This window comes from Idiotropiscis lumnitzeri, chromosome 18 (genome assembly GCF_059441095.1).
Source record: "Idiotropiscis lumnitzeri isolate Australia: NSW breed Sydney's pygmy pipehorse chromosome 18, RoL_Ilum_1.0, whole genome shotgun sequence".
NCBI lineage: Eukaryota > Metazoa > Chordata > Actinopteri > Syngnathiformes > Syngnathidae > Idiotropiscis > Idiotropiscis lumnitzeri.
The window spans coordinates 13476306-13494718 of NC_142408.1; the positions used below are offsets into that span (position 1 = coordinate 13476306).

Here is an 18413-nt window from a genome sequence, read left to right on the forward strand (position 1 = left end):
TGTCATTAATTAATTGTTTCATGGGCAGCACGGTGCCCCGACTGGTTAGCACAATGGCCTCACAGTGAGAGACAGCACGGGGCGTGGGTTCAATCGGGCTCCAGCCTTCCTATGTGGAGTTTGCATGTTCTCCCCGTGCTTGCGTGGCTTTTCTCCGGGTACTCCGGTTTCCTCCCACATTCCAAAAACATGCATGGCAGGCCGATTGAACACTCTAAATTGCCTCTAGGTATGAGTGTGAGCGCGGATGGTTGTTTGTCTCTGTGTGCCCTGCAATTGGCTGGCAACCAGTTCAGGGTGTCCCCCGCCTACTGCCCACAGATAGCTGGGATAGGCTCCAGCACCCCCGGGACCCTAGTGAGGAGAAGCGGTACAGAAAATGATGGATGGATAATTGTTTCATGCATTCATTGTATCTGGAATTAAATAAATCAGATGAATAAATAAATGCAGCATTAAATGGTTGAATTGGGCGGCACAGTGAACGACTGCACGATGGCCACACAGTGCAGAGGTCATGGGTTGGATTCTGGCTCCGGCCTTCCTGGGTGGAGTTTCGTGCTCTCCGCATGCCTGCGTGGGTTTCCTCCCATATTCCAAAAACATGCATGGCAGGTTGATTGAACATTCTAAATTGCCCCTAGGTATGAGCGTGAGCGCGGATAGTTCGTCTGTGTGCCCTGCGATTGGCTGGCAACCAATTCAGGATGTACCCCGCCTACTGCCCGAAGATAGCTGGGATAGGATCCAGCGCCCCCGCGACCCTTGTGAGGAGAAGCGGTACAGATAATGGATGGATAAATGGTTAAAGCAGGCATGGGCAAACTACTGCCTGAGGTCCACATGGCCAAACGTTTTAATCCGGCCTGACGGAACTTGAAAAAAAATTAAATGAATAAACCTTGTGAATGTTTTATTTTCTAAATACAGTGGAACCTCGGTTTTCGAACGACTCACAGTTCGAACAAATCGGAGTCCGAACAAAAAATTCGAGAAATTCTTGCTTCGTAGTTCGAACAAAAATCGGAGTTCGAACGCCGGTACGACGCGTGAGTGCGTACGCGAGGGTGGGATGCTGAGCGGCGTACGGGTGTAGATCGCTCTCTTCGTGACCAACTGTTGTCGCGTGCGGACGTGCTGCGTTTTGCTCTCGCGTTTTATATAGGTGTACGAAGTGTTTTAGCCCCTAATCATGCCTCCAAAGAAAGTCAGTGCAAGCAGCAAAGGAATGATTTCGGTGTTCGAACAAATCGCTTTTCGAACAGGGTTCTGGAACGGATTATGGTCGAGAACCGAGGTTCCACTCTACTGTGGTTTTTCAAAGACATATACATTGTAGTAACGCTGAGGTGAGATGAGGTGAGGTTACCAAAACACTCCAACCATCTGCTCCTGGTCGGGCCCCTCTATCAAATTTTAGATCTCATTGTGGCCCGCCAATCAAAACGTTTGCCCACCCCTGGGTAAAAGTGTCATTAATTAAATGTTTCATTGATTAATTATATATGGAATTAGATAAATAAATGTGTCATTAATTAATCAAATTACCAATGATGATATGTAAAAACTATACATTTTTCTGTATTTAATTAGTTATTTCCGTATTTAATTAATTATTTCTGTATATAATTATTTCATCGTCCTGCGTACCGTTTTTCATGAATTAATTTTGATAGTGTACGTAATAATATGCGATAATAATTAAAAAGTATATTTTGAATGCAATGTTATAATATAACTAATCCCATAATGAACTAGATATATTTTGATCTCTCACGAGTATTTGAATTTTCCCAAAGGTGTTGTTATTTAATTCATTTAATGTACATTTTATTTAAAACAAATCCTTTTTTTCCGTTGTTGTCAAAATCTTTATTCATAAAGTTTGCTTCCGCAACGTCACTTCTACGTCACGCCCCAACACCATATTTGGTTCCAACTTCCCTTGACAGCTCAGCGTCCAATAATGGTTTGTATGTCCCGCGTGTGGAAGCCGTCTGTGTTCGCGGCGAGGCTCAGAAGGCGAGTGTGGCCTTGCAGGTTGGCGGGCTTTCCACTCCAACTCTACAGCACCAAGACTGCTCCTCATATTCCGGGAATGGAGTACCAGGTGAGCGCTGTCAATGCCAACCTTCCGCGGCACGTCGCCGGCTAGCTTGCCGCTTGCTAGCTAGTCCGACAAATTTGAGCCGCAACTTTTGAATCGTAGCAAAGTTTCTCTGTCATTGGTTAACATGGCTGACAGGAATCCGCTCGCAATAGGCCTTCTTTGACGCTGTCGGTGGAGCCTCACCATTGTACAGTATAAATGTAGCGCGCTTGTGTCATCCGAAACTTGGACGGATCTCTTGGCTCAACTGAAAGGCAACTGCCACATGGAATGATTGTGACTTAGTCAGACGTCAAAGTGCAAGTAGATAGCGAACGCAACACGGGCTATCGCGTTAATATGTTAAACTTTTTTTTGTTGCTGTTAAAGTTCTTGTGTTGTTTAATCATTGTAATAATGACTGCATTTCTTGAATTTGAACTTGCAGTAAACTTTTAATGCTGCTGTTCTCCGACTGATGACTCGCAGCGCACCGTTATTTGGTGCTGCGTCTGGAACGATTTTGAAACACATATTTAAGATTTTCTTACCTCAACATTGCTATTTAATATGAAATTATGCTTTTCAAGGTCTTGTGTTTATAATTGCTATTATAAACTCAAGCAATACACTAAGATATTTTCCAATGAAAAAAATATGATATATTGTACATATCTGGTGTAATAATTGTACAAAAATAATGGCAAATGAAGCCCGAATTAATGTTAAATAGTTTGTATAGCTATTTCTTTTCGAATTGTTTACTTAGAAATCACTTTGATTTGCATTCTTTTCAATTGACAATTCACTGACGTTAACATTGGCACTTAGAATAGGTTTGCATGTCAAAATGCGTACTAAAATGCTCCCCCAAAAGACTCTGTTGTGATTTAAGTTTTTTTTTTGTGATGAAATTACGACAAATTGGCACGCCACCTTTTGGAGCTGGCTTGTTATTTTTTTTTTCCAGTTTCAGCATCTTTTTTTCCCCCAGTTTCAGCATCTACGTCACAGCAGGGAGGCAAGTGAGGTAATATTGCTCGAATTGTCAGTTCTGTTGTCTAAAACAGCAACCGATCACCCCCAAAATGCAACTGCACGCTACTACTCTTCTCCACTTCCACCGGTGAAATCTGCACAATAGTTTGGATTTATTGATATCAAACGTGAACTCATTTGATCACCTCCACGAAATCAAAAATACTGTGCCAGTCGATTCTCCACTTACACAGGCTGGAGCAGACGAGCATGTTGATTATGGGCATTGGTTTCGGGTCTGTAAAAACAATATTGGTCTGTCTCTACCGTGAAATGAAACCCATTGTAACAAATAGCAAATTCAACCACGCATCAAATACTGTGCGTGCCAGTATCAACATGACAGCAATTCCAAATGAACATTCAAACGCTAATTTAATTAGCTAATGAAAAAATACTGTGCAATTTTAACAGTGTTTACCCTTCCTACACACTTAAACTTGGAAAACAGGTTTTGCAAGTTTCTTTATCACCCGTTCTCAAAATATATCGGTCAAGAAATGGGAGAATTGCATCATATTACATTGAGGAACCAAAATATTCTTTTGCAGTTGTACCAGCTGGTTTACTGTAAAACAGACACACAAAACAAAATGATTTAAGCATTGTATATACAAACACTGGCAATTTTAACCAAACCACGAGACGGGTCAGTTTTTTTTTTTTTAAACCGCATTTTCAATTTATTGAATGTATATGAATGTTTTGCTGAGAAGTTTTAGGGTTTAATTGTTGTTTTTTTTCCCCAAATACATTTCAATGGGCCTTCATTTATTTATTTATTTTTTGGTGTATTTTGCTTATTCGTCGGAACCCAGCATTTTTTGTTTTCCCTGTCATAACGTTTATCTTATCCCTTACGAATTCCAGGTGTTAACTGTGTAGTAAATGAATACTGGGAATTGAGAAAATAGGTTGGATGAATTGGTCCATCTTATGATCTGATCTTTGATAGGTTAGTGTTTTTTTTTTTTTTTATATTAGTTTTTTGGGTCTTTTTAAACTCTGTGATCGGCTCCAAAATTCAAATCAATTTATATCTTGTGCTTATAGAAAGTAAAATACACCAGAAGAGAACCTTTAAAAATAATTGCATATTAAATCGTAATCACAATATTGAGGGGAGAAAAAAATTCACAATGAGCTATTTACACCTCAAACAAATCATCTGCTGTTTTGCTTAATGCATTTTTGGATTGCTCAATCGTTTATTTTACAGGCGTCAATCTCCGGTCCTTGAGAGCCGTTATCCTGCATGTTTTCTATCTGTCCCTGTTGCAACACACCTGATTCAACCGATCATGATCATATTCAGGGTCCTTCAGATCTTGCAGATGAGCTGATCGTTTGAATTATGTTGTTGCAGCATGGAGAGATGGAAAACGTGTAGTAAAGTGGCCCTCAAGGACTGTAGTTTGACACCTATGCCCCATTCTTTAAACTACTTGTAGTAGTATTAAAAAAAAAAAAAAAAAAAAGACCTTCGTTCAATTGATACGGGCATTGCCTCGCCATCACTAATGAGCGATAAGAGCTTTAAATCTGTCAATCACTAGTATTACATCAGCAAGACTAAGTTGATTGCATGATGAATTCCATACTATTATAAAGGTTTTACTGATTTTGTTTCAGGATGCCATTTGCACCCTTAACACACTACAGACAAATGCCAGTGCTCTGGAGCAAGTACGGCGGGAGCGGAACAACCCTGAGCTTCAGCTTCAAGCCATGAGGGGCTTCCTGGAACGGGCTGGCCTCACCGTGAGTACATTATTAAGATCAAAGTAATCCAAAGGTCACATTCTATGAATATAATCATGACATAGAAGACCATTGTTTTTTTTTCCTGTGATCGCTTCAGTACGTATTACATCATTAGTCAACTTGTGTTTGTATTTCAAAGGTGAAGGAACTAGATCACCTAAACATCATTCATGTGACTGGAACAAAGGGCAAGGTGAGTTGAACTGGTGTAAATATGGTGACCATCGTGACGAGTGGTTAGGATGTCTCTGCTACGCTGTTCCGAGGATCGGTGTTAGGCTCTTGGCATTTCTGTGTTTAGTTTTCATATTCTGCCTATGTTTGGGTTTGTTAGCCAATTTTAAAATGTAGTGCTTGAGGTGAGATGATTAAATAGTGCAGAAGAATTTGACCAGTCCTTCTTTGTGTTACTTGCCAGCACATTAACTCTCGGCTGTTTGAAAAGTATAGTTGTTTGTTAACTTTCAAAGTCAGCTTGTCGCTTACGTGAGTGAGGTCATGCTATGACTGCGAGACGATATTCTCACTGTCCCAGCCATCGACATCAATGATCCTGGCATCCTCGTTGTTGGAAACATTAGTTTTGCTCTTCTCTCTCATCTACTAATAGCGCTTCACACAGCTTGTGCGACAAGAGGGAATTAAATTCTGCACCTCCTCTATCCTCAATACAAATGTAAAGGGCGCTGTTGTACACTTGAATCAGAAAAGAATATTTATTTTGTTATTTATGATTGTATGTAGTTCTTGAATGTTTTTTTACGTTGAATTATTAAGAAAAGCTTGACAATTATTTACAAATGTGAATTTTATTTTCTTGTTTCAGGGGTCAACGTGCGCATTCACTGAGCAGATTTTGAGAGGTTATGGTTTCCGAACAGGCTTTTGCAGGTAAAAGTTTGAATTATGATTTAGTTGAGTATTTAGGCACCCATGGATTTGCCTTATTTTTTTTTCAATATTTCTCTTTCTTTATTTATTATTTTCAGAGAATCACCCCCCAAAAATTGTCCCCTATTTTTTGTGTAAAATGTGTATTGAATATTTATCAGCGGTTTTTAATTGGACCAAAATCATTGGACAAATTGTGCATGTAACAACGAAAAGAAATAGTAAACAGCAGTGCCCAAAATATTTTTCTCTGCATACAACACAACACAAAAATTACTTAAAATGACAGTGATTGCGTTGTCAAGTACAAGGTTTTAAAAGTGTTGTCCTCTCTGTTGTGGCTTTTTTTCGCTGGATTAAAAACTAGTCTGTTAAAATTAAAATTACACTGACATTTCTGCATCACTTATTTAGGCTGCTTTCAGTCATGTTTTGTTGAACAGCAACATATTTTTCCCTCTGTCTGATTGTTTGTCTGCTTCTTTGGTTTACATTTAGTGAGCCTACTTGTTTATATTTTTTTAAACGGTTTTCCTACTCTGATTATAGTTCTCCACATTTGGTCCAAGTAAGGGAGAGAATTAGAATCAACGGACAGCCGATTGGAAAAGATCTCTTCACTAAATATTTCTGGCAGATTTATGGACGGCTGGATGAAACAAAGGTGGGTAGCGCAACAAGTCGCACATATAAGACATTACAGTTATTTAATTTCACTCTGTACTGTATTTACTGAATTATTAGTAAATATGTTGCTCATTAATGTGTTTGAGGTGCTATCTTGATGCATGTTAAGTATTGGAATGTTTTGAATGCATCTCCTGACGGATGTGTGATGTTACAGTGTCAGTTAAACTGTCTCGTACAAAATGAGGCCCTTGACATCGTGCTGAGCATGACCCACACGTGACACTGCAGTTGGGTCACATTACTTGCATTAAGTGACTTGAAATTCTTTCCTGATGGAGCTTACTCTGCTGTAGAAGAAAGTGATGCCAAGTCAAAGTTGACATTTTTTCGGAAATATCACGGGCCACAGGATGGGAGTCAGCTTTACCATTAATGACGGGATCGGGACAGTATAAGATACAAAGTTCACGGGAGCAGTCTGTAGTGGGATTATGCAGTAATGTATGTAGTACAGGATGAGATGAGGAGAAGGCCATTCGTGTCTTTACTCTCCACTCGTGATGGTCTGTACCACTGGATCGTGGAATCGCGTCCCTTCCAGGCCAAAATGTTTTTATTAGAACCAGGCCAATCCAATCCAAAAACCCAAATGTAATAAGGGCTCATCCTTCCCTAATTTAGTCAAATGAGTTCACATTTTTAGGGACATTTCATGTTTCCAATTGGGTCCGGTACGATCGTAGCACTTCAGTCAGATAACAGCCTAGTTGCCTGATAAATCATTCTAACTCACCTTATTGATTGTCTATTGCCATTGAGTTAACAATAAAGAAGTATGTACATATCTGATACTCTTATCCTGTAAATTTGTACTGGGCCGTATGCTCGGCAACAATTGTTTATGGTATGCATGACAGTAACACATCACCAACCCTAAGGCCAACTTCATGCTGACAATGTATTTGTACTGTGCCTTTTGCCAACGCATAGGTGTCAACCCCCGGCGCGCGGGCCAAATTTGGCCCGCAGTGTAATTATATGTGGCCCGCGAGGCTATACCAAATGCCATTTTACATTCAAAATGATAATAGTAATTTTAAAAACTAATCATGGTATTACATCAATAAAGCCACTTATAATAAAAATTTTCAATAAAAAAAAAATCGGCATTTATATTGTTTTTCAAAAAATTAAATGCTGGCCCGCGGATTTGTTCAAGTTTTTACTTTTCGGCCCACTGTGTATTTGAGTTTGACACCCTTGCCATATAGGCTGGCAAGAGCCATCGGATTACTTTTCAAAAGCACTATACGTAAATGACTCTGCACACTTTGATGCTGACAAAGAACAGCATGTCATGTAGCACGAGTCCATAAGGTGCTGAATTATCTGCGCTATGCTTTTTGAGGCCAACAATCATCTGCAGGAATTCAAAAAGGCATAAGGGTGTGACCACTGTCTTAGGTACATCATGGAGGTGTACTGGTACCTGATGCTTTACCCTTTGAAAAGATGGTGGCCCCCACCAGATGGCCGTAGAAGTCCTGAATGTGCGGAATGGGATGCCGGTTTGGGGTCATCTCATTGTCCAAGTGGCAGAAAACACCACAGGGGCACAAATCACCATCATTCTTGTACAGGGAGGAGGCTTGTGAACTGTTTGGGTGGCGGATGATCCCAAGGCATTCTGTGGCCGCAAACTTCTCCTTGGTGATTGCAAGCTTAACAGAGTCAAGGCACCGAACACAAGCATAGACTGAATAGACCTGCAGTGGTGTCGTGAACGTGCGCTTGGTCAGGAAACTGAGCGTTTGACAGGCAGAGCGAGTCAGTCCCTCCTAGTGTGCATGAGTATGTTGCATAAGAGACCTCAATAAGGTGGCAGATTTAAGGGACAGAGAAAGTCCATGTTCAGCAGTGCTGTAGATACAGCGGCCATTATGAAACGGTGTCCACCAGAACACACGTCCACACATCTGGTGTCTTTAGATATGTATGGGCATGCCATTAGCGATGTCCATCCCGGCGATGTCCATCCCAGCTATGACAGCAAGATGCTACGCTAAGTTCTGGAGTCCACCAGCAGTTGTCGGCAGGATATAGTCTGTAATGAACAGCAGCTTGCAGCCCTGGCCAGCGGAGTTTGTGACATTGCTTTGCCTTGGTGCCAAAGCTGGCATGGTAGGAACACCATCAGTTGTTCACCATGGCTACGGTGTCCTTCGGGATGGCAGCAGGGCCAGGTGTCCTGGTTGGAAATCATCATGTGGTCAAATTGATGCTGGTTGATGATGGAAAATTATGTCTGCCTCAACAGCAAGCACACTGTAGTCTTTTGAAGGAAGAGAAGGCTGAAATGGCGAGCGTGGTGCCCACTGGCACCGGAGGCTGCTGTAAGAAAGTGTGGAAGAGAAGAAATCAGTGCAGTCTAGCACAGCCAGCATCCTTTCCATCAATTCGGATGGTTTGCCGTCTGAAGTCCGCACAGTTCGGAGAGTCTAAAAAGGAATGCTTTGAGCACTTTGTACTTGTTGATAGCTGGTGGAGCCCTCCAGCAGTGACATCACTCTGGCTGTTGTTCAGGTGTCAAAATGCTGCCACCACATGGAAGCACTTTGTACATCCTGTGTCACTCCTCCTAGCTGGAACTGGGCCTCAAAGTGCTGAAGCCACAGCCATGGGTTGTGGTTACGTGCATGAGGTCAATGACGAGACAAGGAGATGAAGACCAGTCAAGTGTATTTACCCTACTCAACAAAAACTAACTTTTTTTTCCACAACAGATGCTCCCTTATGGTCACTATATATAACGCATCTTAACATTGGACATTTTTTTTCATGTACCGTTTGGTCCAAAAAAATTTAACCATTATTTGATTTAATTTGCATTTGCACACAAACATTTCGGGGACTGCAGAAAGGCCAAATCTTCTGGGCGCAGGTGTAGATGTAATTGTTATGGAGTCATCTTTGTTCAAATGATTTAATATCCTTTTAACTTTTAGGAAGCCCATGATGGGACAATGCCTGCATACTTCCGCTTCCTCACCATCTTGGCCTTCCATGTTTTCCTTCAGGAAAAGGTAGGCATTCAGATTGCATTATCAGACAGCAATTTGGTTGAATGAGTTAGAACCCGACACATACTGTCCCTCCTCATCCCCAGAGTAATTATCAAACAACATTGTTGATGATATACACACGGGAGTATGAATTATATTTTGACGAAATCCTGTCACTCGGTCTAATCTTCAGGATGTTTCCTTTGGGTCTTTTGCTCAGGTGGATTTGGCTGTGATTGAAGTTGGGATTGGTGGCGCTTATGACTGCACCAACATTATAAGGCAAGAAACATTTCCTACTGTAATTATTAAGCTTGATGAAAAAGCGACGGGCAGACATGCCTTACAGTTGTCATCTTGGGAGCTAACATTTTAGACTCCATTAACGACCGTTCCATACAAGTGCTCGTCAGGCATTATCAGTTGCAGTTACTGTTTTTTTTTATATTTACCTTTTACGTGACTGTGCACCTCCACAGGAGACCTTGGGTATGTGGCATCTCTTCGCTGGGGATAGATCACACGCAGATTCTTGGAGACACCATAGAGAAGATTGCCTGGCAAAAGGGGGGGATCTTTAAGGTCTGTGTTGGCATCACACACGCGTAACTACTATGTTATTCTCTCTGCTTGTTAGGTTTTCATCAGATCCTAGGAAATGCGTGGTCTCTCTTACAGCAGTGGTTGACATTTGCTTTTGCTTAGATTTCTCGAAGAGTCACGACAAAAACTTCACATTTTAATGTTTTTATGTTTCAATTTAACTTTAAATTCCTGTTATTGTCCTGCCCTCAGCATGAGTTTGCCTCATAAAGAGTCTAGATGGAATACTAAATTTTTTTAATTTACAGTTATTCTGGCCCTCCAGAATTCCGCTGGCTTTTCTATTGTGATATTATGGCTAAGAAGGGCTGACTTCACAGCAGTAGTTTACAAAAAATGCGATTGACATTGAGGATTTCTTTTTAGCTTTTTCATTGATGTAATTCATAGCATTGACCTGTATTTTTGTCTTTCCTCTGCTTGACTGTGGAATTTAACATGCATGCATCCATGTCTGATTGTATTACACATTCAGGGTGATATTTTAGACACATTTGAATTGTAAGCATAAAAACGCACTAATTAATAACAGCAAAGTGCTGTTAACATGAAGGTGGCTAGTCTATCTGACCCAAAGATTACCGATTTTAATAAATTTACTACAGACTAATTGGCACATTTGGATATGTATTTGAATAGCATCCACACACATTTTAGAAAGTCAGTGTCTCGTCACAAGTGCTCACATATTACATATAGTAAGAATAGTTGAGATTGAGAATGCTTCTATCAGTATTATTGGATGAAAATGCCAGCTCGTACACAATTCATACAGATTGGTTGAAATGGTGTGAATGTTAAAAAAGATCACAACATGGCAAATTCCTGGAGCAACTGGTTATTGGCTCTTGCGCTGCTTGAAGCCATATATCTCAGGGAAATTCTCTTGAACTGTATGTTGCTTTAAAGGTCAAGGATAGAATTGTTTTTCTATCATGCTGCATTATTTTTGCTGTAACTTCTCTACTGTTCCTCATCTGCATGTTTCTCTCCTTTTTTTAGCCAGGTGTCCCTGCTTTCACTGTCAAACAGCCAGAAGAGGCAATGGATGTGTTGAGGGAAAGGGCTAAAGAAATCAGCGTAAGCAACCATCCATTTGATATGCCTTTCTTATAGGGGGCATGTTATGGAAAAAGACCACAATTCAAAGAAAAAAAAAAAAAGTTGTTGGATGTCAAGTGTGTCGTTCTTGAGCGCTTTTTTAATTTGCCTAAAAATCTTTCCAAAATAATTCCTCTAGGAAGCTCTGAACAATAAATGAATATATTTTATGTGACTGACTCCACCTGACCCATTGTTGTAGTGCCCACTGTGGGTGTGTCCGGACTTTGAGGACTACCAGACAAACTGTGGACCTTTAAAATTGGGCTTGGCGGGACAGCACCAGCGATCCAATGCCTCGCTAGCCCTGCAGCTGAGTCACACTTGGTTGCAAAGGAGATGTCGACCAGGTAAAGGATGGGAGACTTGCGTTGGAATTTGATATCGCTTTTGAAATTCACACACCCTGTAGAAATTTAAATGTGTAATAAAGTCTAAGGATTCAACCCTGTTGTATTTTTCAACAGATGAAAAGTTTTTGTCTCCCAGTGTTGAGACGTCAGGTACACCTAAAGCAACTGCCTTCACGCCTTCAGCCACCATGAAGAAAGGTACCTCTTTGGAAAACAGGGTTGTATCATTGGCTAGTAACTTGGTATTGCTATATTTTGGAACTATGAAAGCGACAAATGTATTTGATCATATGAAAAGCACTTTGATACTGCTACAGCTGTTGTGAAATGCACTATATAAATAAAGTTGTATTGTTTTCCCCAAAAACAAGCACCATACTCTCCGGATTATAAAGCGCCCCTGATCAATAGCCACAACAGCTAAATTTAGACATAAAAGCAAATCTCTATATTGTATATTGGCTGCTTCCTATTAATCAGCTGTGGGTCTCCACGATTTAACACAGATGCATTTTAAAACAAAACAAAACAAATAATTACCTTTAAACCGGTGGTGGCCAAGGCCGGTCCTCGAGAGTCACTATCCAGCTCGTTTCAGCTTTCACCCTCTTCCAACACACTAGATTGAAATGTTCAGGAATCTTTATCAGACTTCTCATAGCTTGCTGATGAACTTGAGGACCGGACTTAAGTGTCCCCGCCTTGAATCCCCCCAGACAATACCCAACATGGCTAGTTACAGAGCCGCCCCAAAGAAAAGCTGATGTCAATTATGTTCATCATGAGTAAAATTTGTGAATGAGCTTCTCTTCAATTCACCGGCAAACCTCAGCAATAGCTGCTCTCACAGGCATTTGTGATGTTCGTGGAGCAGATTTTCCAAATTGTAACGCAGGATGAATGTGACAGTATCCACTGTTTTGTTTTTCTTTCCGTGATGTCAGGACTAGCGGACACTGAGTGGCCCGGAAGAAATCAAACGATTAAACACGGCGCAGTCACGTACTTCTTGGATGGTGCTCACACCATGCGCAGTATGCAGGCATGTGTAAATTGGTTCAGAGAGACTGCAACCCAGCATGAAGTCAACGCAAGGTGAATGTCAGTCTCAAAAAAACATTCATGGTGGATAATATTATGCAATAATTAATACATACTTCACTCAAAAGCCTTTTTGTTTGATAATAACAGGACTAATCTTTTGCAGTGGACCCGTTGCAAGAATCTTGTTGTTTAATGCCACTGGGGAGAGAGACTGTGCTGCCATGCTTAAACTTCTTGTGGTGAGTAGTGTGTAGCAAATCTTGACATTAATTTTATTTCACTGTGCGCACAGTTATTTTTGCCACTGTTATCTTGTAAAAGTTATGTAACTTTACTGATTACCTGAGTTTAAAAGTATCTTACTCTACTCTTTACTTGATTTTAAAAGTAACTTATTAGATTAAAAGGTACCGTATTTTTACGGCCATACGACGCGCTGCCTCAAAGGGTGCAACACCAGTTGAGGGTGCTATTTCCGTCTTTAATGCATATACTAGGCGCCCATATACTATGGCCGCATCGGCTGCTCGCGCTAGCACGTTCGCGCTAGCTTGGCTGCTCCCGCTAGCACGTTCGCGCTAGCTAGGCTGATGCCAGTTCACCAGGACTCAATCCCATAAAGAATCGCTCCCAGAGGCATCAACTCATTTCATTGACAGATGTCATGAAACTAATAGGAATCACTGTCAATAATAATGACTCTAACCAATAAAAGGTGTCATGCCAACGTCAGGGGAGGGACTTCACTGGTCACCACACTCCTTAGAGTCACGGTTTCAAATCAAAACCAAAAAAAACTCAGCATACAAGCAAACAATGAAACAAAGAAATAAGATTAACACAAAACATGTATCTCTCATGCCATCAATATACCCAAAAGAAATAAAAATAACACAAAAAGATTACAGCAATGGCTTCTTGGGAGCCACTCAGACTCAGCCAATCACATGGCTGTTTAGAGAGATGTGCATGTTGTGCTTTGGGCTTTTTGCAGTCTGTTGTCTAAACCTGGGACGTTTCTTGTTTGCAATAACATAAATGATAAGACAGACTACAACATTGTGGACAGCTGCCCTTTAGTCCAGCTTTCTCCCACACCATCACCCAAACACCATAGTCACATAATGTATTAGTCACAGTCTATCCGAAGCATAGATGACTCAGACTTCGACCAGCAGGGTGTGCTAACATGCACTCCGAACAGCCCAATGAGTAAAAGGGTTGATGGTCACGAGTGATGCTTAGTCCATATAATGGGTGCACCGCTTTACAAGGCGCTTTGTTTGTTTTGGGCAAGATTAGGGACTTTAAAGAGCGCCCTATGGTCCGGAAAATACGGTACTTATTAGTTCAGGACATGCCATGAACCCTGCTCATCAGTTTTGCCACCACTAATTGGAAGTGCATTTTTAACTGTGAGGTTTAAATATAGCAGAAATAGCTTTTTTTTTTTTTTTTTTTTTTTTTTTTTTAACTTATATTCATATACAAAAATATCTTTTTGGGGTGATTGAAACAGAGGTACTTGTTTTTCTTTACAAAAAGAAAAAAGGCATTTCTAGACTTCACTTCAGGCAGTCACGTTTAGCCTGACATATATTTGGCCATGTCTTTGTCTTGTTTTGAAACGAGATAACACTTTGTTGACAGCACAGTGTTCAACATACTTTATTTTCTTTAGCTGACGCAGTGAAAAAAGTGACCATATATATATCTTGAAAACGTGAATATCTCTCATTCCGCCATTAGTTTTCATATGCTCGAAACGTGACATGTCACTCTCCCTCGAGGTATTTTAAATTGTGAAGTCCAGAATCCTTCACTTCCAGATCTAATCACTTTAGTGAGTCCTTGTCTTTGACTAAGAATGGTTTCACCACCTGTATTTTATTCATTAGTTTTGTTCCACGTACACATGTGAGGAAACACCATGATTGAAATATAGGATTTTACTGAGAGAGGTAATGTGTTAGATAAGTCATTACTGTAAGAATGGACGTATTAGACAGGACAACTCAAGCTTTACCAGGACATTTGACAACACCATACTTTCTAACATACTACCTGAATCGTTACACTTTTTTTCTGTTCTATTTCAGCCTTGCTATTTTGATTTTGCTGTGTTTTGTCCTAACATCACTGAGACCATCACTTCCTGTAATGCAGGTGAGATCATTGCAGGGATTAAAGTTCTCCATCGCCAAGGCAAATTTCGATCATTTGGATAAAAAAGTATGACAAATGAAAATGTGAAATCCGCAGTTAATTGCACTGTTGTTGTTGCACCTTGTAACAAAAAAGCTGTCATGACAGCTGGAATATTTAGTGTAAGTGAAGCTTCATAATGTGTCTTCAATATCAATGCTTATGATTGGCAGGCAGTAGCAGACAGCAGAGCTGCAAACTGTTGCGTATTGTTTGTATTTTGTTATAAAAAACACTGGTTACATCAATAATGCTGATTAAGGATATTTTCCAAAATCATGGGTCAAATAATTGCGGGTTGAAAGTGAGCAAAAAGCGTACATTGATAATTGCGATTTATTTTTTACGCCAATTGCAGACGCGGTGTGGTTCCACCGGTAGACCGTGGTATGGACAATATTATATTGTAAGAGTTGTACTGACTCGACTGGTCATTTATTTGAACCAAGTTATGCCACTCTCTCTCTTTCCGCATTCGTATGCTGCACGCACTTGTGGGTCCTAGCTAGGTTCGCTGTTTGTTCTTTGTTGGTTCAACTGCTTCTTCTTCGTGTTTTGAGGCGGCTGCGCGTGTCTAGAACAGGCAGAATGCCGCAGTCGGTGTTTGCGTTCCGATTTTTTTTTTCAAACATTTTATCGAAGGCATTTTCTATTGATATCGATCACGTCTATCGCGATACGTATTGAATTATCTCCCAGCCCTACTGCACAATATTTAAAATGTTTACTCTTATTCTTTCCTGTAAATATTTTATCACACCAAGGCTCGAAATAAACTGTTTTACATCGCTGTTTGCGACGTAATCTGTGTATATTATTACGTAATCGACACCATTGAAATGCAAAATTGTGACTGGGCTGGCGACAAAAACGAAGTGCACAGATTCAATGAGTGAACGCTAACTCATTGCACGCGTCACACATAGAGATAGATTTTTCAGATTTATTTAAAAAATATATATCTGAAGACAACTCACGGGGTTACCCAAGAGTCTGTGCTTGGTCCCAAATTATTTGTACCGTATATTAATGTGTTGTTGCTCTTCCGCACTTAAAAGAAAAAAAAAAAAAAATCATACTTGCTGATGATACATTATATTGCTCAGGGGGAAATTGCAAGCAGCTTGTGACTACTGTGGGAAATGAATTAAACTTGCTAAGAAAGTGGTTTAATGCAAATAATTTGTCTTTAAATTTAGATAAGACAAAGTTCATAATCTTTGGCACGAGTCAAGTCAAGATTTTTGTCGACTCAATTGAAATTGAGTAAATGAAATAAAATTTCTTGCCGTTGTTATAGATGCAAAATTATCCTGGAAATCACAAATAGAAAATGTGAAAAATATCTCAAACTATAGGTATCTTTTATAAAATCAAGGACCTCCTAAAAAAACGACTCCTACACATTATATTGTTCATTATGACTGCCAAATCTGACCTATTGCATGGAGATAGGGGAAATACATAGAAAACAAATACACAGCCTACCTATAAACTTGAGAAAAAGAGCTATACAAATTATCAACCATTCATCTAGAACCAAGCAATCCTTTTATCAAATCAATCACTCTTAAATTAAACAACTTAGTTAAATTTAAAAAAAAGCTCAAATGATGTATAAAGCATACAATAACCACAGTATTCAGAAACTGAATATTTAGTGAGGTGCACTTTTTTGAGGAATTGAAAACACATTACACAGTTTTAAATTTAATTTAAAGTATTTTGGGATACAGTTCCTAGCAAAAAAATAATTCAAATGGAAAAATTCAGATTCAAATTAAACAATAAATATACAATTTATGAAGTTAAGCAATTCACATTCAAATCGATAATATTCAGATTCAGTTTCTAGTGGCACAAATAGGCACAAAGATAATGTGAGACGACCTCTGGAGAAAATCTGGCGCCACATGAATTTGGCTCCAGTTTCGGAGTTTTACTGAACCCTAAAATGTTTTGTTTTACTGCATCGCTGCTTTCTTTTTTAGGTTGTCAGTTAGTTATTGCTTAAACTTTCCAACCGGAGCAATCTGTTGTTCAATCATCTATCCTCCCTCTGCTTCTCAGACCAACAGAATTTCAACGTGTCAGTGGAGCACATGCTGACTCGCTGCTTGGATAACGAGAGAAGCTGGCGTCTGCACACCAGCACGGGGACCACCAGTGACACCCCACTACTAATTGAGGACAGCTTTTCTTTGGTCCCTGAGAAGAAAGCGGACACACTGGTGTTTCCCTGCATCCTCAGCGCCCTTCAATGGATCACACAGGGTAGGGACCCAGTGCTCGTGGACCCTTCCAAAAAAGTGATGCCGTTGAAACCCAGTGTGATCGCCAAAGCTGCTCCACTGTGTGATGCAGCTGAGATCCACATTCTTATCACTGGAAGCCTCCACCTGGTGGGAGGAGCACTCAAACACCTCGTCCCTGAATCCTCCAAGTAAATGGGCCATGAATTTGAAACGGTTAAAAATTGAATTCCAATGCAAGGAATATGAATGTCTGTTTTAAAAAAAAATGCATATTTAGGAGTACAACAATAATAAGAGTGAGGCTAACAATACCCGGTGTTAGTCATTTGGAGCAAGGCAGTGTCCCCACTCAGAATGGCACACACTCACATAAAACCTTACGCACAACAGTGCCAAGCTTAAGTCTTAAATCTCACTTGAAGTCAAATGTGTTTACATAACGGGTACATTTGTCAAAACAAGATAATGTGACATTGTTTGTAATGCATTTATTCAAAATACTAATTATGTGTATTTTCAATCAAATTAAAAACATTTCTATATTGGAAGAAAGTATGTTTGGAATACTTGACTACCTTTTGGTGTTTTTTTTTTAAGAAAGCTCCTTCCAGCTTTTATTTGTTTATTTGACTATTTTGCCATGTAAATAAAAATAACACTATTTGCAAGAATCAAATGCTGTACAGTGTCTTGTATTTGTATTGGTTTGTAATGCGTACTGTTAATTCATCGACGGTGGGAGTTAAGATTTTATACAATGCAGTCACTAATCTAAACACCGGCATTCTGGTTAACATTGCATTTGTGGAATATGAGGTCAGCAGTAAAATCGACCCGTTCAGAGGGCGGCCATTTTGCCACTTGCTTTCGCCAGAAAATGACATCACCTTTGCTCAGGGATCAGATTATGACCAATTATGGCTCTGCTTCAGAGAGCATGTGAGCCTTAATTGGTCATTAGAACAAGTGCAATGAAAAGTAAGGTGGGGGCTATACAGCATAAAGACAAGGATAAAAAATATATAAATATGTCAAAGATAAAAATGAATATTGAAATAAATGGGCACATGGCGGAACACAGATGCAAATGAGTTGAATTTTGCATATTGTAAGGTTACTGCAGGATAAAAATATGAATAATGAATACTGTAGTTTGTTGCATTATTCTATTTGATATATTACAGAGAATGAATGCTTAGGGCTCTTAAAGCATTTGGAAAGCTGTTTTTATGGTCTTGTACCATCTGCCCGATGGGAGTAGCACAAACAGAGTGGCCTAGGCTGTTGGAGTCCTTCAGGATGGCACTGGCTCTCCTGAGGCAGTTAGAGCTGTGAAGGTCCTCCAGTGTAAGCGGAGGACCCCCACAATCTCAGCCAT

At 40.0% G+C, this 18413-nt stretch overlaps 1 protein-coding gene across 1 annotated transcript; it reads left to right on the plus strand.

Moving 5' to 3' along the window:
* Positions 1-1922: 1922 nt before the first annotated feature.
* Positions 1923-17711, plus strand: fpgs (folylpolyglutamate synthase). Its single transcript, XM_088282207.1, has 15 exons — positions 1923-2110; positions 4760-4888; positions 5031-5084; positions 5718-5782; positions 6332-6446; positions 9418-9495; positions 9695-9756; positions 9954-10056; positions 11080-11157; positions 11381-11528; positions 11646-11729; positions 12476-12626; positions 12739-12814; positions 14675-14741; positions 16851-17711. The coding sequence occupies exons 1-15, from the start codon at positions 1967-1969 to the stop codon at positions 17225-17227; spliced, it is 1731 nt and encodes a 576-aa protein (XP_088138333.1). The 5' UTR covers positions 1923-1966; the 3' UTR covers positions 17228-17711.
* The last annotated feature ends 702 nt before the right edge of the window (positions 17712-18413 follow it).

What these genes read in the sequence shown, in the direction of transcription:
- fpgs (XM_088282207.1), top strand. Translation starts at nt 1,967, where the DNA reads ATGGTTTGTATGTCCCGCGTGTGGAAGCCGTCTGTGTTCGCGGCGAGG. An exon ending in GACGGCTGGATGAAACAAAG is followed by an intron (nt 6,447 to 9,417) that starts GTGGGTAGCGCA and finishes TTTAACTTTTAG; the next exon opens with GAAGCCCATGATGGGACAAT. An exon ending in CATCACTTCCTGTAATGCAG is followed by an intron (nt 14,742 to 16,850) that starts GTGAGATCATTG and finishes TCTGCTTCTCAG; the next exon opens with ACCAACAGAATTTCAACGTG.